General features: G+C 45.2%; 1 protein-coding gene across 1 annotated transcript in view; it reads right to left on the reverse strand.

Moving 5' to 3' along the window:
* Window positions 1–2,957: 2,957 nt before the first annotated feature.
* Window positions 2,958–25,134, reverse strand: part of LOC123996954 (voltage-dependent calcium channel gamma-7 subunit-like) — a 64,286-nt gene continuing 42,109 nt past the window's right edge. The window contains exons 2-6 of the mRNA XM_046300840.1: window positions 23,681–23,876; window positions 23,096–23,182; window positions 22,344–22,484; window positions 6,008–6,153; window positions 2,958–3,878 (exon numbers count right to left, since the gene is read on the reverse strand). Of these exons, the coding sequence (XP_046156796.1) occupies window positions 3,423–3,878; window positions 6,008–6,153; window positions 22,344–22,484; window positions 23,096–23,182; window positions 23,681–23,876 (1,026 nt within the window). The 3' untranslated portion in view covers window positions 2,958–3,422. The remainder of the gene's footprint in view (window positions 3,879–6,007; window positions 6,154–22,343; window positions 22,485–23,095; window positions 23,183–23,680; window positions 23,877–25,134) is intronic.

Here is a 25,134-nt window from a genome sequence, read left to right on the forward strand (position 1 = left end):
TATACTCACTCCTTTCTCTCCCTCTCTCAGCTGCATACTTACTCCTTTCTCTACCTCTCTCAGCCTTATACTCACTCCTTTCTCTCCCTCTCAGCTGTATACTCACTCCTTTCTCTCCCTCTCAGCCATATACTGACTCCTTTCTCTCCCTCTCTTATAGCCTTATACTCACTCCTTTCTCTCCCTCTCTCAGCCATATACTCACTCCATTCTCTCCCTCTCTCAGCCATATACTCACTCCGTTCTCTCCCTATCTCAGCCTTATACTCATACTCACTCCTTTTTCTCCCTCTCTCAGCTATATACTCACTCCTTCCTCTCTCCCTCTCAGCCTAATACTCACTCCATTCTCTCCCTCTCTCAGCCATATACTCACTCCTTTCTCTCCCTCTCGCAGCTGTATACTCACTCCTTTCTCTCCCACTCTCAGTCTTATACTCACTCCTTTCTCTCCTTCTCTCAGCTGCATACTCAATCCTTTCTCTACCTCTCTCAGCCTTATAGTCACTCCTCTCACTCCCTCTCTCAGCCATATACTCACTCCTCTCTCTCCCTTTCTCAGCCTTATACTCACTCCTTTCTCTCCCTCTCTCAGCTGCATACTTACTCCTTTCTCTACCTCTCTCAGCCTTATACTCACTCCTCTCTCTCCCTTTCTCAGCCTTATACTCACTCCTTTCTCTCCCTCTCTCAGCCTTATACTCACTAATTTCTCTCCCTCTCTCAGCCATATACGCACTCCTTTCTCTCCCTCTCTCAGCTGTATACGCACTCCTTTCTCTCCCTCTCTCAGTCATATACTCACTCCTTTCTCTCCCTCTCTCAGCCTTATACTCACTAATTTCTCTCCCTCTCTCAGCCATATACGCACTCCTTTCTCTCCCTCTCTCAGCTGTATACTCACTCCTTTCTCTCCTTCACTCAATCATTCTTTCTTTCCTTCCTTGGAGCAATCCCTGATATGACATGACTGTGCCTGACTTATGCTAGATTGGTGTCTTCATAAAGGGAAGAAGGCAGGAGCTTTGTAAAAGTATTGAAACAGACCCTCCTTCCATGGTAGTGTCAGAGTATGACAATGACCAGCAGAGGACAGTAGTTACACCTCGCCAGTCAGTGGGAGCATTGTAATAGTCTATAGTCCTCTCCTCTCCTCTCCTCTCCTCTCCTCTCCTCTCCTCTCCTCTCCTCTCCTCTCCTCTCCTCTCCTCTCCTCTCCTCTCCTCTCCTCTCCTCTCCTCTCCTCTCCTCTCCTCTCCTCTCCTCTCCTCTCCTCTCCTCTCCTCTCCTCTCCTCTCCTCTCCTCTCCTCTCCTCTCCTGTTCTTAGAGATATATAGAACAGGAAAAAACAATATGAAGGACGTATACCATGCTATTGATTTCTCCTGTTCAGTTCTTTCACATCGTACCAAACTGTTGAAACACCCCACTGGGCAAAAAATGGTTGAATCAACGTTGTTTCCACGTCATTTCAACCACACCATTCAATATGATGACGTTGACTCAACGTGGAAAACTGACTGGATTTGAGAAAAGTCATTAACATGAGGGAATTATGTATTTTCTTCACCCACCTAAATCCAATGTCAGGGTGACATTTTTGGTTGAGTTCAGTTCTGACTCTGTCACACTGTGTCAATTCACAGCAATTCAACAATATACAATAATTGTATATATTTGCAATAATATGTACATCATCAAGATGAAAATGAATTATCTTTAAAATATCATTCCACTCACTCCCCGGGTCACATACACATATTTATATTCACTTCAGCTAGATCTATAATATTATATTGACATATACAGTAGAATTCTCCCCTGTAGATTTCAGAACATCGTCACGTTCATGTTAATGTGTATTCAAACATTTTAAAAAACATTAATATATTCTTACAGATATTCTAATATTGTTTTATTATTTTAACTCACGTTATTATTATTATAATTACCATGGATAAGTATATGTATAAACCTATGCACATATAAGTGTGTAGGAGTGAAAGACAGTGTTTAGCGTTGTACATCTCAAGTGAATACAAATCCCTCGTTTCCGCAGAACTGCGGTAGGTTCAGGTTTAGCTGCAGCCTCTCATTCTCCCTCTCTCTCCCTATCTCTCCCTCTCCCTCTCTCCCTGTCTCTCTAATTATCTCTGTCTCTCCCTCTCTCCCTGTCTCTCCCTGTCTCTCCCTTTCTCCCTCTCTCTCCCCCTCTCTCCCTCTCTCCCTCTCATTATCTCTGTCTCTCCCTCTCTCCCTGTCTCTCTAATTATCTCTGTCTCTCCCTCTCTCCCTGTCTCTCCCTGTCTCTCCCTTTCTCCCTCTCTCTCCCCCTCTCTCCCTCTCTCCCTCTCATTATCTCTGTCTCTCCCTCTCTCCCTGTCTCTCTAATTATCTCTGTCTCTCCCTCTCTCCCTGTCTCTCCCTGTCTCTCCCTTTCTCCCTCTCTCTCCCCCTCTCTCCCTCTCTCCCTCTCATTATCTCTGTCTCTCCCTCTCTGCCTGTCTCTCCTTTCTCCCTCTCTCTCCCTCTCCCAGTCTCTCTCATCGCCATGTCTCTCCCTTTCTCCCTCTCTCTCCCTCCCCCAGTCTCTCTCATTCTCCCTGTCTCTCCCTTTCGCCCTCTCTCTCCCTCTCCCAGTCTTTCTCATTCTCCCTGTCTCTCCCTTTATCCCTCTCTCTCCCTCTCCCAGTCTCTTTCATTCTCCCTGTCTCTCCCATTCTCCCTCTCTCTCCCTTTCTCCCTCTCTCCCTCTCTCCCTGTCTCTCTCATTCTCCCTGTCTCTCCATTTCTCCCTCTCTCTCCCTCTCTCCCTGTCTCTCTCATTCTCCCTGTCTCTCCCTCTCTCCCTCTCTCTCCATTTCTCCCTCTCTCTCCCGCTCTCCCTGTCTCATTCTCCCAGTCTCTCCCTCTCTCCCTGTCTCTCCCTTTCTCCCTCTCTCTCCCTCTCTCCCCGTCTCTCTCATTTTCAATGTCTCTTCCTTTCTCCCTCTCAGCCCCTTTTGTCACAGATGCTAACCTCTCTGTCACTTTCTCTCCACCCCCCTCATCTCTCTATCCTTGACAATTCCTCCACCTCTCCTGAACCCTCTTTCTCCCTCTCTGCCCATCTCTCAGCTTTTAATACCAAATGTATGTTAACTCTAATCCCTGAATCCTTCTCCCTTTTCACACTTACTCCATCTTTCTTGCTCTTCACACTTACTTTCTCCCTCTTTTCTGTCCATCTCCAGCTGCCTGCATCTCCCTACCTCCATCTCCATCTCCCTCTATCTCCACCTCCCTCCATCTCTCTCCATCTCCCCCTATAGCATTACTCTCTCTATATATATACTGTATATTGTTTTTAATCATAAATGTGTGTGTGTCTATGGGAGTGATAGGCCGCAATCAGCGCACCCCTGTCCCTTGCTCCCTCTCTCTAACAGGGGGAGGCGTCCATGTGCATGTGTGTGTGGTAATGAGAGGGGCCGGTGGAAGGGGGCATGGCCATGGCCTGGGAGTTACCGTGTGAGTGTTGGTGTTGGAGTGTGTGGGTGTTGTAGGCCCCAGACGGTGGGGGCAGCTGGTAGCTAGCTCCAGAGGAGGACCCAGACCCAGGGCCCATGTTGGACCCCATGCCCCCACCTTGGTTGCCCTGCAGGGGTTTTTTGGTGGGCTGTGGGGGGGTCTGGTTGATCTGGATGGAGATGTCGCTGGAGGCCCGGGAGTCACTGCGGCCCCTCTTAGGAGGAGGCCAGGTCTCAGGGTGGAGGAACTGGCCGCTGTAGTCGCTGCACTCAGACAGACGGGGGCGGTAGAGGGCTGGGTGAGGGCGGTACATCTCCTCCTCAGCATAACGCTTCATAAACAGATAGACTGACATCACCCCAGCCCCCTGACAGGAGAGAGAGAGAGAGAGGGAGAGTTATGCAGGGATCAAAAGGGTTGCAAGAAAAGGGAACAAGTAGAGGGGATAAATCTAGTGGGGAGGAGGTGGAAAAGAAAGTGAGTTGAGGGGATTAGTGAGCAATGGAGTAAGAGGAAGAGAGAGAGAGAGAGAGACAGAGAGAGAGAGAGGGGGAGAGAGAGAGAGAGAGAGAGAGTGAGAGAGAGAGAGAGAGAGAGAGAGAGAGAGGGGGAGAGAGAGGGAGAGGGAGGGAGAGAGAGAGAGGGAGAGAGGGAGAGAGAGAGAGAGAGAGCAATGTGAGGACAAGAGGCAAGACAAGGAAAGAGGAGGAGTAGTAGGAGCAGAAGGATTGAAGCACACTGAGCTGTCCATTGCACCACATTAGTGCAGTAATGCTGACGATGTGAGAGAGGCAGGGTGGGGGATGGAGGGAGAGATTGGTGAAACGGGCAGAGAACATCACACAACACTGCACCGCTAACACACACGCACACGCACACGCACACACACACACACACACACACACACACACACACACACACACACACACACACACACACACACACACACACACACACACACACACACACACACACACACACACACACACACACAGGAGAGAAGACTACTGCACTGCTACAGTATGTCAACATCCCACTGACACCCCAGTCTATCCCCAGAATACTAATCCTCACTAGCTCATTGTGTATTCAGCAGTGTTCTCCTATCTTCTCTGCAGCAAAGTACAACAGTCCACTCTTCATATATGCTATGTCTTAGAACTGTCATGAATGTTTGAACTAAACTAGAGTGTGTAGATGTACAGAGCAAGTACTGAAACAAAGACTGTATTTGAGTTAGGAGTGATGAACTATACTGTACTTAAACAGAGTTTGCACTCATCTGATGGGCACATAAGGAGTTGACAGTCAGTGGAATTAAAATTCATATCCATAATCACACACACCCACACGGACACACGGACACGCACATGCACACGCAAGCACACACACACTCCTCTCCCCCTGATTGGCTATGACAACAGAGAGAGAGACGGCGAGTAAAGAAGAGTTGCTCCTCTGAACTCTCCACTCTGACAGGACGGGGATAAAGAAGAGGTGCTCCTCTGAACTCTCCACTCTGACAGGATGGGGGTAAAGAAGAGTTGCTCCTCTGAACTCTCCACTCTGACAGGACGGGGATAAAGAAGAGTCGCTCCTCTGAACTCTCCACTCTGACAGGACGGGGATAAAGAAGACCTGCTCCTCTGAACTCTCCACTCTGACAGGACGGGGGTAAAGAAGAGTTGCTCCTCTGAACTCTCCACTCTGACAGGACGGGGATAAAGAAGAGGTTCTCCTCTGAACTCTCCACTCTGACAGGACGGGGATAAAGAAGAGGTTCTCCTCTGAACTCTCCACTCTGACAGGACGGGGATAAAGAAGAGTCGCTCCTCTGAACTCTCCACTCTGACAGGACGGGGGAAAAGAAGAGTCGCTCCTCTGAACTCTCCACTCTGACAGGACGGGGGTAAAGAAGAGGTGCTCCTCTGAACTCTCCACTCTGTCCCATCAGCGCTTATCACACACAGGACAGAAGATGGCTGACAGCCACAGGAATACCCAGAGGTACAGGTTCTTCCTCAACACCTGCATACAGAACATCTCAGTACAGATAGACTGTGCAGTAGTTTACATTTAGAATGACTGATTTAGAATGTATAGAGAATAGTAGTATTTTGCAGAGGCATCATAATTTTTCCTGCCTCAAATTTTAGGGAGGTTTGCCTCAGCCGGCACGACACTGTGGCTTTCAGATGGATAGGTCAGCTGGGCACCCCAGGCAGCACAGCAGTGGCACTAATGATGTCTCCTCACACCCCCCACCACCTGCCCCCCTACCACACACACACGCACACAAGTGCACACGCACGCACACAAGTGCACACACACACACAACACACACACACACACACACACACACACACACACACACACACACACACACACACACACACACACACACACACACACACACACACACACACACACACACACACACACACACACACACACACACACACACACACACACACACACACGCACACATATGCTGACCTCCTTGAGTAGGAAGGAGGAGGCTGCGAAGGCAAACGACCAGCCATAGTGGTAGTTGAAGAACTGTTCAGGCTCCCTCGGTCTGTTCATCACCTCATCATTAATACTGGAGATGTAGAGCACCAGCCCCACCACCAGACTCAGGCCTGGAGTGCGAGGGAGAGAGAGGGGGGGGGGTGGAGGGAGGAAGAGAAGGAGGGAGGGAGAGAGGTAGGGAGAGAGGAAGAGAAGGAGGGAGGGAGAGAGAGAGAGGGGGCGGTGGGAGGGAGAGAGAGGGGGGCGGAGGGAGGGAGGGAGAGAGAGGGGGGCGGAGGGAGGGAAGCAGAGAAGGAGGGAGGGAGAGAGAGTGGGGGAGGGAGGAAGAAGGAGAGAGAAAGAGAGAGAGAGAGAGAGAGAGAGAGAGAGAGAGAGAGAGAGGGGGCGGAGGGAGGGAGGCAGGGAGGGAGGGAAGGAGGGAGGGAGGGAGAGAGAGGTATGGGGAGAGAGAGAAAGAAGGTGATAGAAGGAGGTAGGGAGGGAGGGAGGGAGGGAGGGAGGGAGGGAGGGAGGGTGGGAGGGAGTTAGGGAGGGAGGGGGAAGAAGAGAAGGATGGAGTTGGGATAGAGAGAAAGAGAGAAGGAGAGAGAGTTTTTTTTTAGTTTTTATAAAACCTTTATTTTTTACTCAAGTGTTAACATAAAAACAAATGACACACTGCCCTTTCAGAAATGAAACAACACATGTAATTCCTAAATAAAAATAAATACATAACATATACATTCAACTTATTTCATCGGCAAAAAATAATTTCCCCTCCTCTACAAAGCAAAGCGCTCTTTCGTAGGCCCACTTCTCCTCAAATAATAGGAGATCTTTTACAGCTGAAAATAACTCAAAATCTACTTTTATTCTTGCTTTCACTAATCCTTTAAAAACACATCCTGCCCATATCCCGTTTCTATCTTGTGTTTTCTACTCAGAAAAATTGACATCTTAGCTTGTCCCAAAATAAAATTTAACATTTGACATTTTCTTTTCTGTTGTTTACTATATTGAAACCCCAAAATAAAAACAGTGTTATTGAAAAATTCCCCTACAGCTTTAAACAAAGATTCCAGCATTTCCAATAGAGGTTTTATCCTCTCACACTCCATAAAACAGTGAAAAATGGTTTCTCTTATATTACAAAAAGGACAACCATCTCTAACATCTGAGTTAATAACAGATACAAAAGCATTAACTGCAATGATGCCATGTAAAACCCTCCATTGCATATCACCAGTACCCTTTTGTAACGGTGGCTTGTACAGTGCCCTCCATGCTGGCTTTACCTTGTCATCAATGCCCAATTTTACCCTCCATGGAGTGTCTTTTCTATTTTTCAATTTATCTTTATTCAACACCTTGACACACCCCCTATACAAGTCCTTCCCATTCACCTCATCCAAACCCACCTCCTCCAACCCTCTCAAATCCAGCAATAACGCCTTTCTTTCTGACTCTGGGATATTTGGTGTAATCCCTAGTCTTGGAAATGAGACGTCTTCATCTTGTACCTTCTTCTTGTGACTACTAATCATACCCCATTCTTCTGCTGACAGAGCCTTCCTACAGCTCCTCAGCATTTGTCCGACAATCCTTTCCGACCTCATCCCCAAATGTTCTGCCACCCGTCTTCCATCCATTAAGGCGGGCCCAGCCATGGCCATTAACTGTCTTAAGGTGATGATTTTCCCCTTCACCAGAATCTTGGAGAAATGTGGAACAGCTGCAGTTGTACAATCCAGTCTTGCCCCATACACCAGAGGTTCCTCCAACAGCCAATGCACTGACTCCGCTGAAGTTCGTCTGGACATCTTCATTATGCTCCACACTCTGAGAAGTCCTCTGTAAAACGGAGGTACTCCCTCCCTAGAAATCTGGCTACTATCAACCAGAAATAAAGCCTTCTTTAAACCTAATCCTCCAACCCGTTGTAATATAAGACCTGCCATCCCTCTCCACACCACATTTTCCGGTCCATAAAGCAACCTTTGAATAAACTGAAACCGGAAAGCAGCAGCCCTACTAGCAAGATGTACAAGACCTTGTCCCCCCTCTTCTTTTGACAAATACAAAACACTTTGTGGAACCCAGTGATATTTATCCCAAAAGAAATCCACAATAATTGCCTGTATCTTAGCCAGAAGGCCAGATGGTGGTTCTAAAACTGACAACCGATGCCACAGTGCAGATGCAATCACATTGTTAACTATAATAGTGCGCCCCCTATATGACATACGAGATAGTAACCAACGCCATCTCCTCATCCTCCCTTCCACCATTTCAACCACCCCACTCCAATTTTTTTCCATAGTCCCCTCATCTCCTAGGTACACTCCAATATACTTAAAACCTCCCTTACACCATTCTAGCCCCCTGGCAAAGCCATGATCCCTCCAGACCATTCTCCAATCTGTAACGCACAACTCTTTTCCCAATTTACCTTTGCAGAGGATATTCCCCTAAAACGATCAACAATTAGACTCAATCTATCCACCTCCGCTTAATTTTTCACTAGCACAACTACATCATCAGCATAGGCTGAGAGACGAATAGGAGGAATATCCTCTGAAAGGCACACCCCTGCAATGCGACTTCTAATGCTATTTAGTAGTGGCTCTATAGCATTGGCATATAACATTCCTGACATAGAACATCCCTGCCTAATACCTCTACACACTTTAAAAGGAGCACTCAAACCACCGTTAACTTTCAATACACTTTCAATGTCACCATATATCACCTTGATCATGGCAATAAAACCAGAGGTGAACCCAAACGCCTCAAGCGTGTGCCATAAGTATTGATGTTCAACTCGGTCAAATGCCTTTTCCTGATCAATTGAAATTAGACCAGCATCCAACCCAATAGCCCTAGAGACGTCCAAAAAATCACGAATCAGAGAAATGTTATCCCCTATCTGCCTGCCAGGAACACAGTAGGACTGATCCGTATGTATGATTTGCCCCATCACCTCCCTCAGCCTGTTGGACAAAGCTTTTGACAATATCTTATAATCAGTGCACAATAAAGCCACCGGCCTCCAGTTCTTCACCTCCCTTGGGTCACCCTTTTTGGGCAGTAGGGTGAGGACAGCCCTTCTGCAGCTTATTGGTAGTAACCCTCCGGTTAAACTATCATTAGCTACTTCTAACCAATCCTCTCCCAACATAGCCCGTTAAAAAAAAAGACTTAAAAAAGTCAACTGGGAAGCCCATCAATGCCTGGTGCCCTTCCATTTTCCATGCCTTTTAATGCAGTGTATAAATCCTGCAAAGACAATGGTTGCTCAAGCTCAACCTGAGCTTCTGCAGCCACCTTTGGGAGCCCATCAAAGAACTGCTGTGTCACTGTTTTGTCCTCTTTGTACTCACACTTGTAGAGCTCAGCATAGAACTCTACTGCCCTCTTTCTAATTTCACTAGGGCTAGTGAGCTCTTGTCCAACAGCTGATTTGAGACAATGAATAATTTTTCTTTGTCCATTCTTTTTCTCTAAACCAAAGAAAAATTTGGATGAGGCATCCATTTCAGATATTCCCTGAAATTTACTTCTCACCAGTGCCCCTGTGCTCTGATACCCAGCAGGTCTGCCAATGCAGTTTTCTCCTCTTGAGGGCCTGAGTATGGCCTCGATCTCCTGTGGTCTCAACCAACGTCATGAGTTCCACTATTTCAATCTCTAGGGCTTTCATTGATCTGGTGATATCTTTAGTGACATTCCTCGTGTATTGATTACAAAATTGTTGAATCTGGATTTTCCCTATATCCCACCACTGTTGAATGGATACAAAACTGGCTTTTTGAGATCTCCACCTCTCCCATGAAAAAAAAAACTGAAACAGTTCCTGAAGTGAGCATCACTCAATAAAGTTATATTAAAATGCCAGTATGCAATAAAGTTATATTAAAATGCCAGCTTTGGGTTTTACATGGTTAATGAACACCACCTCTGTTATTAAACAATGATCAGAAAACCCCACTGGAGTTATCACACTTGATTTACAGACCTGAGATTGATGCTCAAAAACATAAAACCTATCTAACCTGGCCATAGAGATGATGTTCTCTCTCACATGCGCCCAGGTGTACTGCCTTGTTCCTCCATGTTGACTCCGCCAAATATCACACAATTCATTTGTTACAATGAGGTGTTTTAAAAACATCCTTGAGGCTATATGAGGTTCTTGGTGATTTCTATCTAAATCACTAACTGTGCAGTTAAAATCCCCAGCAATAAACAAATAATCTTCTTTGTTACATTTCTCAATGGTATTTGATAGTGTCTCTAAAAAACATACCCTCTCAACTGTCACCACTGGGGCATATACATTTATCAGACACATAGTGATGTTTTCATACCTTTCTCTAACTTTTAATAACCTCCCCTCAACTACCTCTTCAACCTCATTTGACAAAGGCAAAAACCCTTTTGAGAACAAGATAACTACACCCCCACTTTTTGAGTTTTTATGACTACACACCACTGTCCCCCCCCACTCCTGTTGCCACATAACTTCATTTTCCAAATTACTATGCGTTTCTTGTAGAAAAATTATGTCACTTCCCTTTCCCCTAATTAACTCATACACCATGGCTCTTTTTTTTACATCTCTTGCCCCATTTACGTTTAAAGAAGAAATCTTAAAACTGCTCATGGATAAAAAAAATATATATACAGAGGACGATCCAGCCACCACATCTCTTTACAGAGTTAAAACTGCAACTGAACTCTTTCATTTTCTTTAGAATTTACATCACTTATCACTCTTGTGACCACTTTCTTGAGTCTAGCAATTTCAGGGCTTTTCAAACTTCCCCCTGTAATTTTTGACATCAGAAACTTTGCTGATTCAATAAACAATTCACGTTCAGGGAAAAAAATCAGTTACATTGTAATCCTGCATATATTTCTTCCCTTTTGTCAACTTCAAAAATTGACGTATCCTCTCGATCCCATACCTCCCTTCCACCCCATTTATCTCACTATATTGTTGTGACGCGTCAGATGACTCACTCTCACTATCCTCCCCAGAAGAATACTCCACCATCTCTACACCTTGTTCATCTTCAATTGATTTATCAAACTCTACCTTTCTCTTAGAATTAGACCCTTCGCCACCCCTTACATTCTTCCTTTTACTCCTCGGTATTTTGAAAACATCCGCTTCCTTTTCCATTATTTCAATCTCTTCTTGACTTCCAATGTCATTTTCCAGCACCACCTCAGCGACGGCAGTCGCAATCTCACCTACTGTTTCCCCTCCCTCTTTGTTCTGATCTACCACAATTGCCCCCGTATCCACACTGCCTTCCTCTCCTGCTTTTCCAACCACATCTGCCCACCTTCTCTCTTCTCCTGTACCCTCATCCCTTCGCGGTGGTGCGTTAGTTGTACTCGCACTAAAACTACTACCAGGCCCAGCGCGCTCATTTTCGGGACAATTACGCACCAAATGCCCCTCTCTTCCACAGCCAAAGCATTTCATTGATTCAGTAGATGCATAGAAGACATAATCAAATCCATCAATCTTAAAGCTAAACGCTAAATTCAGTTCATCTCCTTCCTTTTTAAAAATCATATGCACTTGTCTCCTATGAGACACGACAACTTTCTTTATTGTAGATACTATTTGACCATGGCGAGATAACTCTCGCCATAACACTTCATCTCTAACAAATGGTGGCACGTTAGAAAGCATGACTTTCTTCGCCGGATTCATAAGCTGAAATACCGGCGTCTGTGTTTCTCTCAACACGACACCCATCTCAACTATTTTATTCACCTTTTCAATTGAATCTAAGAATATCACTACAGCGCTATTCATCCTTGAGGCTGATTTGATGCTATCATACCCAATGATAGCACCCACAGCCAAGCTACATTCTTCCACTGAACACCCTGTCGCAGCAGGAATCTTTACTCCATGCCTCCGACTAAGTTTTTCAAACTCTCCATTTTCACGAGTGGCCATAACAACCAGCCCCACCAGCTGGTTGTGCCCTCGCGAAAAACCAACCTCAAAGATCCCACCACCCCTATACGTGCTTAGTGATAGTTTAAACAAGATACCCTTAAAACAACTAACCTAATCAATATAATATATATATATATACATACAACAACCCAATAGAGTGAAAAATACATTCCATTTGCTCTCACAATCTTGACGACTCACTCCCAGCATGCACTCCGAGAGAGAGAGAGAGAGAGAGAGAGAGAGAGAGAGAGAGAGAGAGAGAGAGAGAGAGAGGGAGAGAGAGTAGCAGGACATTACCACTGACACCCTAAGAGAGAGAGAGAGAGAGAGAGAGAGAGAGAGAGAGAGAGAGAGAGAGAGAGAGAGAGGGAGCGGGATAGAGAGCAGCAGGACATTACCACTGACACCCTGACAGAGAGAGAGAGAGAGAGAGAGAGAGAGAGAGAGAGAGAGAGAGAGAGAGAGAGAGAGAGAGGGAGCGGGAGAGAGCAGCAGGACATTACCACTGACACCCTGACAGAGAGAGAGAGAGAGAGAGAGAGAGAGAGAGAGAGAGAGAGAGAGAGAGAGACTGAGAGAGAGAAGAGAGGGAGAGAGAGAGAGAGAGAGAGAGAGAGAGAGAGAGAGAGAGAGAGAGAGAGAGAGAGAGAGAGAGAGAGAGAGCGGGAGCGGGATAGAGAGCAGCAGGACATTACCACTGACACCCTGAGAGAGAGAGAGAGAGAGAGAGAGAGAGAGAGAGAGAGAGAGAGAGAGAGAGAGAGAGAGAGAGAGAGAGAGAGAGAGAGAGGGATAGAGAGCAGCAGGACATTACCACTGACACCAACAGCAACAAAGACAAGGAAGAGAGGGGCGAAAGTGAAAGGAATATAGCAAATAACAATGACACTAAAAGACAGAGAGAGGATTCTGAGGGAGGAAAGTGTGTGTGAGAGAGAGAGATTACTGTACGACAGACCACATATTCACCCTGCACACCCTAATTGACAAACAAAAACAAGGCAAAGTCTTCTCATGCTTAGTTGATTTCAAAAAAGCTTATGACTCAATTTGGCATGAGGGTTCGCTATACAAATTGATGGAAAGTGATGTTTGCGGAAAAACATACAACATTATAAAATCCATGTACACAAACAACAAGTGCATATTTAAAATAGGCAAAAAACACATATTTATATCCACATGGCTGTGGAGTGAGATAGGGATGCAGCTTAAGCCTCACCCTCTTCATCATATATATATCAACAAATTTGCGAGGACACTAGAACAGTCTGCAGCACCCAGCCTCATCATTCTAGAATCTGAAGTGAATTGTCTACTGTTTGTTGATGATCTGGTGCTTCTGTCCCCAACCAAGGAGGTCCTACAGCAGCACCTAGATCTTCTGCACAGATTCTGTCAGACTTGGGCCCTGACAGTAAATCTCAGTAAGATAAAAAATAATGGTGTTTCAAAAAAGGACCAGTCCCAGGACCACAAATAAAAATTCCATCTAGACAGCGTTGCCCTAGAGCACAACGTTACCCTAGAGCACAACGTTACCCTAGTACACAACGTTACCCTAGAGCACAACGTTACCCTAGAGCACAACGTTACCCTAGAGCACAACGTTACGCTAGAGCACACAAAAACTATACCTACCTCGGCCTAAACATCAGCGCCACAGGTAACTTCCACAAAACCTTGAACGAGCTGAGAGACAAAGCAAGAAGGGCCTTCTGTCATCAAAAGGAACATAAAATTCGACATACCAATTAGGATGGCTAAAAATACTTGAATCAGTTATAGAACCCTTTACCTATTAGGGTTGTGAGGTCTGGGGTCCGCTCACCAACCAAGATTTCACAAAATGGAACAAACAACAGATTGACACCCTGCATGCAGAATTCTGCAAAAATATCCTCTGTGTACAACGTAAACCACCAAATAATGTATGCAGAGCAGAATTAGGCTGATACCCATTAATTATCAAAATCCAGAAAAGAGCTGTTAAATTCTACAACCACCTGAAATGAAGCGATTCCCAAACCTTCCATAACAAAGCCATCACCTACAGAGAGATGACCCTGGAGAAGAGTCCTCTAAGCAAACACACCCTACAGAGCCATCACCTACAGAGAGATGGCCCAAACACACCCTACAGAGCCATCACCTACAGAGAGATGACCCTGGAGAAGAGTCCCCTAAGCAGACACACCCTACAGAGCCATCACCTACAGAGAGATGACCCTGGAGAAGAGTCCCCTAAGCAAACACACCCTACAGAGCCATCACCTACAGAGAGATGACCCTGGAGAAGAGTCCCCTAAGCAAACACACCCTACAGAGCCATCACCTACAGAGAGATGGCCCTGGAGAAGTGTCCCCTAAGCAAACACACCCTACAGAGCCATCACCTACAGAGAGATGACCCTGGAGAAGAGTCCTGGGGATCTGTTCACAAACACTAAACACCCTACAGCCATCACAGAGCCATCACCTACAGAGAGATGGCCCTGGAGAAGAGTCACCTACAGAGAGATGACCCCTGTTCCTGGGTTCTGTTCACAAGCAAACACACCCTACAGAGCCATCACCTACAGAGAGCTGGTCCTGGGGTTCTGTTCACAAACACTAACACACCCTACAGAGATGACCCTGGAGAAAGTCCTGGGGCTCTGTTCACAAACACTAACACACCCTACAGAGTCCCCTAAGTAAACACACTAACACACAGAGCCATCACCTACAGAGAGATGACCCTGAGAGAAGCAAGCTGTTCCTGGGTTCTGTCCCTACACCCAAACACACCAGAGAGATGACACAGAGCCATCACCTACAGAGAGATGACCCTGGAGAGAAGCAAGTCCTGGGGATCTGTTCACAAACACTAACACACCCTACAGAGCCATCACCTACAGAGAGATGAACCTGGAGAAGAGTCCCCTAAGCAAGCTGGTCCTGGGGATCTGTTCACAAACACTAACACACCCTACAGAGCCATCACCTACAGAGAGATGACCCTGGAGAAGAGCTCCCTAAGCAAGCTGTTCCTGGGTTCTGTTCACAAGCACTAACACACCCTACAGAGCCATCACCTACAGAGAGATGACCCTGGAGAGAAGAGCTGTTCCTGGGTTCTAAGCAAGCTGTTCCTGGGTTCTGTTCACAAACACTAACACACCCTACAGAGCCATCACCTACAGAGAGATGACCCTGGAGAAGAGTCCCCTAAGCAATCTGGTCCTGGGGCTCTGTTCACAAACACTAACACACCCTACAGAGCCCCAGGACAGCAACACATGTAGACCCAACCAAATCATGAGAAAACAAAAATATAATTACTTGACACATTGGAAGGAATTACAAATAAGCAAACTAGAATGCTGTTTGGCCCTAAACAGAGAGTACACAGTGGAATAATACCTGACCACAGTGACTGACCTCAAATTAAGTAAAGGTTTTTACTATGTACAGACTCAGTGAGCATAGCCTTGCCATTTGAGAGAGGCTGCTGTAGGCAGACCTGGCTCTCAAGAGAAGACAGGCTATGTGCACACAGCCCACAAAATGATGTGGAAACTGAGCTGCACTTCCTAACCTCCTGCCAAATGTATATTAGAGACATATATTTCCCTCAGATTACACAGATCCACAAAGATTTTGAAACCCAATTTTGATAAACTCCCACCGTGTGCCATCACAGCAGCAAGATGTGTGACCTGTTGCCACAAGAAAAGGGAAGAACAAACTAATTATGTTTATTTATTTTCCATTTTGTACTTTTTTTATTTTACCCTCAAATTTCATGGTATCCAATTGCTGGTAATCTCATCACCACAACTCCCACACAGACTCGGGAGAGAGCCATGCGTCCTCTGAAACACAACCCAACCAAGCCGCACTGCTTCTTAACACATCCAACCGGGAAGCCAGCTGCACCAATGTGTCAGAGGAAACACTGTACACCTAGGGACCTGGTCAGCGTGCACTGCGCCCAGCCCACCACAGGGGTCGCTAGTGCGCAACGGGACAAGGATATCCCTGCCGGCAAAACCCTCCCTAACCCGGACTACGCTAGGCCAATTGTGAGTCGCCCCATGGGCTTCGCAGTCGCGGCCGGTTGCGACAGAGCCTGGGCTCGAAACCAGAGTCTCTGGTGGCACAGCTAGCACTGCGATGCACTGCGCCACCCGGGAGGCCCTTACATTTTGTACTTTAACTATTTGCACATCGCTACAACACTGTATGTAGACATAATAAGACATTTGAAATGTCTTTACTTTTTTCGAACTTTTTATTGTTTATTTCACTTTTGTTTATTATCTACTTCACTTGCCTTGGCAATGTTAACAGATGCTTCCCATGCCAATAAACCCTTAAACGGAATTGTTTTGAGAGAGAGAGAGTGAGTGAGTGAGGAACCCATTCAAATGATATGGTAGAGGACAGGACACTAAGCCAGTCCACTATAACTGTGATGCTCTGTGTATGCTGCAAGACCTTTCTGTGGGATATAGACACCGAGCAGCTTTCAGTAAAGAGCTAGAGAAGACCTTCCTCATTGGAAAAACTCCACATACAACATTAAAATACCATTCCTCTGAGCAAACCATTTATACAACATTAAAATGCATGTGATGCCCCATATGTGAAAAATGTACCATTAGAACGCACGTAGAGCCACATACATATATGGTGTATGTACAATTAAAACGCTTGTCATTCTGTCTGAGCATCTGTTCTGTACACCGGGAGACTGTCAGTCAGTATAGGCTGTGAATGTAAAAGGAAAGTGCATGGAAACCATGTCCAGTTATAATGTAGAGGTTCATCATCTTTACCTAAATAAGTTACACTGGCATACTAAAATACACTCACTCACCCACACAGAGACAGAGACAAAGAGAGAGAAGAGAGAGAGAGAGAGAGAGAGAGAGAGAGAGAGAGAGAGAGAGAGAGAGAGAGAGAGAGAGAGAGAGAGAGAGAGACAGAGAGAGAGAGAGAGAGAGAGAGAGAGAGAGAGAGAGAGAGAGAGAGAGAGAGAGACAGAGAGAGAGAGAGAGAGAGACAGAGAGAGAGAGAGAGAGAGAGAGAGAGAGAGAGAGAGAGAGAGAGAGAGAGAGAGAGAGAGAGAGAGAGAGAGAGAGAGAGAGAGAGAGAGAGAGCATGCAAGGAGGCCAGGACCGAGAGTGCGAAACGCTGTTGTGTTACAAACAAACCACAACAAAGGCAGGAATGTGATTATAATGACTGCTTTTTGGCCTTAAATAATATACCTGTTTTTCCTGACATATCATATGTGAATTGTTATGTTTTGAGTGCCATTCTTGATTATTATTATTATTATATCTTCTCATCTCTCTCTCTCTTCCATAGAGAGAAAAGGGAGCTCCCTCATCACTGCTACCTCCTGGTCAGGAGAGTGAACTACAAATAAGAAAAGTCCCCAAACAGCTTCACAGAGGATAGATATTTCTCTGATTTACAATACTGTTGGGAAGTTTATGAATAATGACTAAACAATATCTACATTTTAAATATAACTATAACTAATTCAACTGTACTCTGTTTTATTATATCTGATGAATAATATTAATTCATAAGGAAGGGATTGTGGAGCATGAAACAGGGGGTAATTAAATACAATAAATACCATTCCAGCCAGGTTGTAGAGGACTGGAATTGTGGGTTTTTAAGTAAGCAAAAGGGTCGTTAACCTATGGCCGAAACGACTCAACTTAGCTCTGGGATGTTTAGATAAGGCAGTGTGTGTTTTCTGAGGTTTTCATTAGCTGGAACTGTCTGCTGAATGGTGATGGATGAAGACTTCACAAGTTTAACCTCGATTTAACTGTGTGTCTGGAGTGAGAGAGAGAAGGGGTGGGAATAAACCTTTGAACTGTTGGGAGAAAGGACGTTTTATAACCTATGACGTCATATTTTGTATATAAACGGTTGTTCGTGGTTACATGGCAGCGTGCTCCGAGAATAAATACTATTATCTCATTTTGATAAGACTGGTCTCTGTCTAATTTATACAAACAGGAATCTTACAAATTCTTATAAAATAGACTGAGGGATTTAATTAATGTACAATCAATAGGAACTATGAAATTCCAGTGACAAATACAAAATACACTACCAGTCAAAATGTTTGGAGACACCTACTCATTCTAGGATTTTCTTAATTTGTACTATTTTCTACATTTGTACATTGTAGTGAAGATATCAACACTATGAAATAACACATATGGAATCATAAAGTAACAAAAAAAGTATTCAACAAATCCAAATATGTTTTAGATTGTAAATTCTTCAAACTAGCCACCCTTTGCCTTGATGACAGGCTTGCACACCCTTGGCATTCTCTCAACCAGCTTCACCTGGAATGCTTTTCCAACAGTCTTGAAGGAGTTCCCACATGCTGAGCACTTGTTGGCTGCTTTTCATTCACTCTGTGGTCCAACTCATCCCAAACCATCTCAATTGGGTTGAGGTTGGGTGATCGTGGAGGCCAGGTCTGATGCAGCAGTCCATCACTCTCTTTCTTGGTTAAATAGCCATTACACAGCCTGGAGGTGTGTTGGGTCATTGTCCTGTTGAAAACAAATGATAGTACCACTAAGCGCAAACCAGATGGGATAGTGTATTGCTGCAGAATGCTGTGGTAGCCATGCTGGTTAAGTGTGTAAATAAATCACAGACAGTGTCACCAGCAAAGCAGCTCCACACCATCACACCTCCTCCTCCATGCTTCACGGTGGGAACCACACATGAAGAGATCATCCGTTCACCTACTCTGCGTCTCACAAAGACATGGTGGTTGGACAAAAAAATCCCAAATTTGGACTCATCAGACCAAAGGACAGATGATTTCCACCGGTCTGGAGTCTGCTCATGTTTCTTGGCCCAAGCAAGTCTCTTCTTCTTATTGGTGTCCTTTGGATGTGGTTTCTTTGCAGCAATTTGGCCATGAACGCCTGATTCACGCAGTCTCCATTGAACAGTGGATGTTAAGATGTGTCTGTGGCGGTCCCCATGAGAGCCAGTTTCACCATAGCGCTTGATGGTTTTTGCGACAGCACTTGAAGATACTTTCAAAGTTCTTGAAATTTTCCAGATTGACTGACCTTCATGTCTTAAAGTAATAATGGACTGTCATTTCTCTTTGCTTATTTGAGCTGTTCTTGTCATAATATGTATTTTACCAATAGAGCTATCTTCTGTATACCTTGTCACAACACAACTGATTGGCTCAAATGCATTAAGAGTAAATACCACAAATAAATACCACAAAATACCACAAATAATACACCGGTTACTTGAAATGTATTCCAGGCGACTACCTCATGAAGCTAGTTGAGAGAATACCAAGAGGCTGCAAAGCTGTCATCAAGGCAAAAGGTGGCTACTGATGGAATCTGAAATATAAAATATATATTGACTGGTTTAACAAAGGTTTGGTTACTACATGATTCCATATATGTCATTTCATAGTGTTGATGTCTTCATTATTATTCTAATATGTAGAAAATAGTAAAAAATAAAGAACAACCATGTAATGAGCAGGTATGTCCAAACTTTTGACTGGTACTGTATGTAGACACATTTTAGAAAGAACCATTGTCAACAGAAATTCCTGATGACACCAGTGATTGTTCTGCTCAACTTGACCTTATTCAGAGATATTATTTGCAGTAATAATGGTCAGACCCTGTTCAGGTGGTACAGGAGACATCCAAAAGTAAAAATAGAGAAATGATGGAGTGGCTAGGCTGAAACAGGATGAAGACAGCAATAATCAATCACAGTTGGAAGGAGACAGAAGGGGCCAGATATGAATCACACACAGATAAGCCTTGTTCAAATGAACATGATTGGCCTATTTACCTGAGAGGATGGATGAAGGCAGTAATAATCAAGGTCAGATGGATTGGCCTATTTACCTGAGAGGATGGATGAAGGCAGTAATAATCAAGGTCAGATGGATTGGCCTATTTACCTGAGAGGATGGATGAAGGCAGTAATAATCAAGGCCAGATGGAGTGGCCTATTTACCTGAGAGGATGGATGAAGGCAGTAATAATCAAGGTCAGATGGATTGGCCTATTTACCTGAGAGGATGGATGAAGGCAGTAATAATCAAGGCCAGATGGATTGGCCTATTTACCTGAGAGGATGGATGAAGGCAGTAATAATCAAGGTCAGATGGATTGGCCTATTTACCTGAGAGGATGGATGAAGGCAGTAATAATCAAGGCCAGATGGAGTGGCCTATTTACCTGAAAGGATGGATGAAGGCAGTAATAATAAAGGCCAGATGGAGTGGCCTATTTACCTGAGAGGATGGATGAAGGCAGTAATAATCAAGGTCAGATGGAGTGACCTATTTACCTGAGAGGATGGATGAAGGCAGTAATAATCAAGGTCAGATGGATTGGCCTATTTACCTGAGAGGATGGATGAAGGCAGTAATAATCAAGGCCAGATGGAGTGGCCTATTTACCTGAGAGGATGGATGAAGGCAGTAATAATAAAGGCCAGATGGAGTGGCCTATCTACCTGAGAGGATGGATGAAGACAGTAATAATTAAAGCCAGATGGAGTGGCCTATTTACCCGAGAGGATGGATGAAGGCAGTAATAATCAAGGCCAGATGGAGTGGCCTATCTACATGAGAGGATGGATGAAGGCAGTAATAATCAAGGCCAGATGGAGTGGCCTATCTACCTGAGAGGATGGATGAAGGCAGTAATAATCAAGGCCAGATGGAGTGGCCTATCTACCTGAGAGGATGGATGAAGGCAGGAATAATTAAGGCCAGATGGAGTGGCCTATCTACCTGAGAGGATGGATGAAGGCAGTAATAATCAAGGCCAGATGGAGTGGCCTATCTACCTGAGAGGATGGATGAAGGCAGTAATAATCAAGGCCAGATGGAGTAGCCTATTTACCCGAGAGGATGTATGAAGGCAGTAATAATCAAGGCCAGATGGAGTGGCCTATCTACCTGAGAGGATGGATGAAGGCAGTAATAATCAAGGCCAGATGGAGTGGCCTATCTACCTGAGAGGATGGATGAAGGCAGTAATAATCAAGGCCAGATGGAGTGGCCTATCTACCTGAGAGGATGTATGAAGGCAGTAATAATCAAGGCCAGATGGAGTGGCCTATCTACCTGAGAGGATGGATGAAGGCAGTAATAATTAAGGCCAGATGGAGTGGCCTATCTACCTGAGAGGATGGATGAAGGCAGTAATAATTAAAGCCAGATGGAGTGGCCTATCTACCTGAGAGGATGGATGAAGGCAGTACTAATCAAGGCCAGATGGAAGGACCTATCTACCTGAGAGGAGGCCAGATGGAATGGCCTATCTACCTGAGAGGATGGATGAAGGCAGTAATAATCAAGGCCAGATGGAGTGGCCTATTTACCCGAGAGGATGTATGAAGGCAGTAATAATCAAGGCCAGATGGAGTGGCCTATCTACCTGAGAGGATGGATGAAGGCAGTAATAATCAAGGCCAGATGGAGTGGCCTATCTACCTGAGAGGATGTATGAAGGCAGTAATAATCAAGGCCAGATGGAGTGGCCTATCTACCTGAGAGGATGGATGAAGGCAGTAATAATCAAGGCCAGATGGAGTGGCCTATCACCCTGAGAGGATGTATGAAGGCAGTAATAATCAAGGCCAGATGGAGTGACCTATCTACCTGAGAGGATGTATGAAGGCAGTAATAATCAAGGCCAGATGGATGGGCCTATCTACCTGGCCTGGCCTATCTACCTGAGAGGATGTATGAAGGCAGTAATAATCAAGGCCAGATGGAGTGGCCTATCTACCTGAGAGGATGGATGAAGGCAGTAATAATCAAGGCCAGATGGAGTGGCCTATCACCCTGAGAGGATGTATGAAGGCAGTAATAATCAAGGCCAGATGGAGTGACCTATTTACCTGAGAGGATGGATGAAGGAAGTAATAATCAAGGCCAGATGGAGTGACCTATCACTCTGAGAGGATGGATGAAGGCAGTAATAATCAAGGCCAGATGGAGTGGCCTATTTACCTGAGAGGATGTATGAAGGCAGTAATAATCAAGGCCAGATGGAGTGGCCTATCACCCTGAGAGGATGGATGAAGGCAGTAATAATCAAGGCCAGATGGAGTGGCCTATTTACCTGAGAGGATGTATGAAGGCAGTAATAATCAAGGCCAGATGGAGTGGCCTATTTACCTGAGAGGATGTATGAAGGCAGTAATAATCAAGGCCAGATGGAGTGGCCTATCACCCTGAGAGGATGGATGAATGAAGGCAGTAATAATCAAGGCCAGATGGAGTGGCCTATTTACCTGAGAGGATGAAGAAGATCCCGGAGACGAAGGCCAGGATGGTGCGCTGGGGCCGGATGTGTCCGATGTTACTGATGACAAAGGCCGTGAAGACGAAGAGCAGAGACACCATGGGGAATGGAGTGGCTGTCCGCACCATCTCTACAGGGTCACAGCATTAGAGGTCAAATGTTATGTACTAACCATAAGAGAGAGCAATAGTAATGACGTCTTTTTGTTGGCATCAACTTCGCCATGGCTCATTGGCCAAAGACTATGGGGAAATTAATTGGGGTTTTGGAGGGGGTTTTGGATAAACGCCAAAAATAAGGTATGTTGTAAACACAGGCTTAGGGAGACCTTTTACGTTTTGTTCTATGAGATACTCTTCATCAGCTAACGTCACTTTTTGTGAATTTTTAAGAATTGATGTAATCATAACAAACACATACATTACATAAAGGCTTCATAATAATTAATACATGTTATGTTAACTGACTTCTATTATCTCATAGCACAAAATGTATAAGATCTCCTAAGCCTGTGTTAACCACATAATTTTTTTTTCTCTGTTTAATCAAAACACCTCTAAAATCCAAATGAATTTCCCCATAGGCTTTGGCCAACGAGCCAGTAATTTCCTGAGCGCTGACCATAGGAATGGTTGAACAAACCAGAGGTAACTCATTTCCGTATTTTAGGGCTACAAGTTGGTGAGCTCTATGCTGAGTGTGCAGTGTAAAGCTGTAAGTGTAGGGTACAGTAATACTCACTCAGAATATTAGCAGTATTCTCTGTGGTGATCTCTATCTCTGGCTCAGTGAAATACTCTGACGCCACACATCTCCCGTTCTCTGTCCCTGAGAGAGAAGGGAAAGAAAGAGGAGTGTATGAAATTGAGGCTTGCATGAGAATGAGAGAGGGAGGCAGATACATACATACAGGGTTGGACTGGGACCAAAAATCTGTCCTACCATTTCTAACACAATGGACCATTTTTTTCTTTGAGGCCCCCACACCGGCCCATTTTTTTATTTGAGGCCCCCATGTTTTGCCAGTCAATTATATATTTTGCACAAAGAAAACAATTTAGGCAAAAAATGAATCAGCCCATCTGGCATTTGCCTGAGAAGCCGGATGGTCAGTCCGCCCCTGCATACGTTAATGAAAAAATAATACAGTATATAACATTGAGATTGGGAAGTTGCACTGATATAAGGTCCGTTTAGTATTTTCCACTAATGGTTAACGTTCAGATTTAGAAGGAGAGAACTGATCCTAGATCAACTATGGTTAATTCTACCTGGAGCAGATTGGTCAGGTCAGCACTGCTATTGAGGGTCAGAGATCATATGTACCAGCCACAAAGCAGACCCTCCAGAGGCCAGAGTGCAGGGCCATCTTGACCTCCATGCTCTGGTTCTGCTGCAGCACGATGCCCTCCTCCATCAACAGCCAGTAGTCTGTAGACACAGCCACGCCCACCAGCAGCAGACCACACGCCCCAAACACCGTGGACAGGATGGTCAGCGCTCTGCTACTGCACGAACTCATCTAGAGACAGAGGGAGAGTGGAAGGAGAGGAGTGGAGGGAGTGGAGGGAGGGAGAAGGAGAGAGAGCAAGGATAAGTCAGACTTATTGCATGAAGTCTTCAGAGAGGAGCGAGAGACAAAGCAAAGAGAGAGACAGAGAACTCCTAATTTTAAATCAGACTTTTAGATTAAACTCATTTACAGAGAGAGAGAAAGAGAGAGGGAGGGAGACAGGTACCTTGCTCAGAAGTCATGCTGAGAGAAAGAGAGAGGGAGGGAGACAGGTACCTCGCTCAGAAGTCATGCTGAGAGAAAGAGGGAGAGGGAGGGAAATAGATACCTCATTCAGAAGTCATGCTGAGAGAAAGAGAGAGAGAGGGAAGGAGACAGATACCTTGTTCAGAAGTCATGCTGAGAGAAAGAGAGAGAGAGAGAGAGAGAGAGAGAGAGAGAGGGCGACAGATACCACGTTCAGAAGTCATGCTGAGAGAAAGAGAGAGGGAGGGAAACAGGTACCTCGTTTAGAGGTCATGCTGAGAGAAAGAGAGAGAGAGGGAGGGAGACAGATACCATGTTCAGAAGTCATGCTGAGAGAAAGAGAGAGAGAGGGAGGGAGACAGATACCACGTTCAGAAGTCATGCTGAGAGAAAGAGAGAGAGGGAGGGAGACAGATACCTCGTTCAGAAGTCATGCTGAGAGAAAGAGAGAGAGGGAGGGAGACAGATACCTCATTCAGAAGTCATGCTGAGAGAAAGAGAGAGAGAGAGGGAGGGAGACAGATACCTCGTTCAGAAGTCATGCTGAGAGACAGAACCTCGTTCAGAAGTCAAACTGAGAGAAAGAGAGAGGGAGGAGACAGATACCTCGTTCAGAAGTCATGCTGAGAGAAAGAGAGAGAGGGAGGGAGACAGATACCTCGTTCAGAAGTCATGCAGACAGTCATGCTGAGAGAAAGAGAGAGGGAGGGAGACAGATACCTCGTTCAGAAGTCATGCTGAGAGAAAGAGAGAGAGAGGGAGACAGATACCTCGTTCAGAAGTCATGCTGAGAGAAAGAGAGAGGGAGGGAGACAGATACCTTGTTCAGAAGTCATGCTGAGAGAAAGAGAGAGAGAGAGGGAGGGAGACAGATACCTCATTCAGAAGTCATGCTGAGAGAAAGAGAGAGGGAGGGAGACAGATACCTCGTTCAGAAATTCATGCTGAGAGAAATAGAGAGGGAAGGAGACAGATACCTTGTTCAGAAGTCATGCTGAGAGAAAGAGAGAGGGAGGGAGAC

This window comes from Oncorhynchus gorbuscha, linkage group LG15, assembly GCF_021184085.1.
Source record: "Oncorhynchus gorbuscha isolate QuinsamMale2020 ecotype Even-year linkage group LG15, OgorEven_v1.0, whole genome shotgun sequence".
Taxonomy (NCBI): Eukaryota; Metazoa; Chordata; class Actinopteri; order Salmoniformes; family Salmonidae; genus Oncorhynchus; species Oncorhynchus gorbuscha.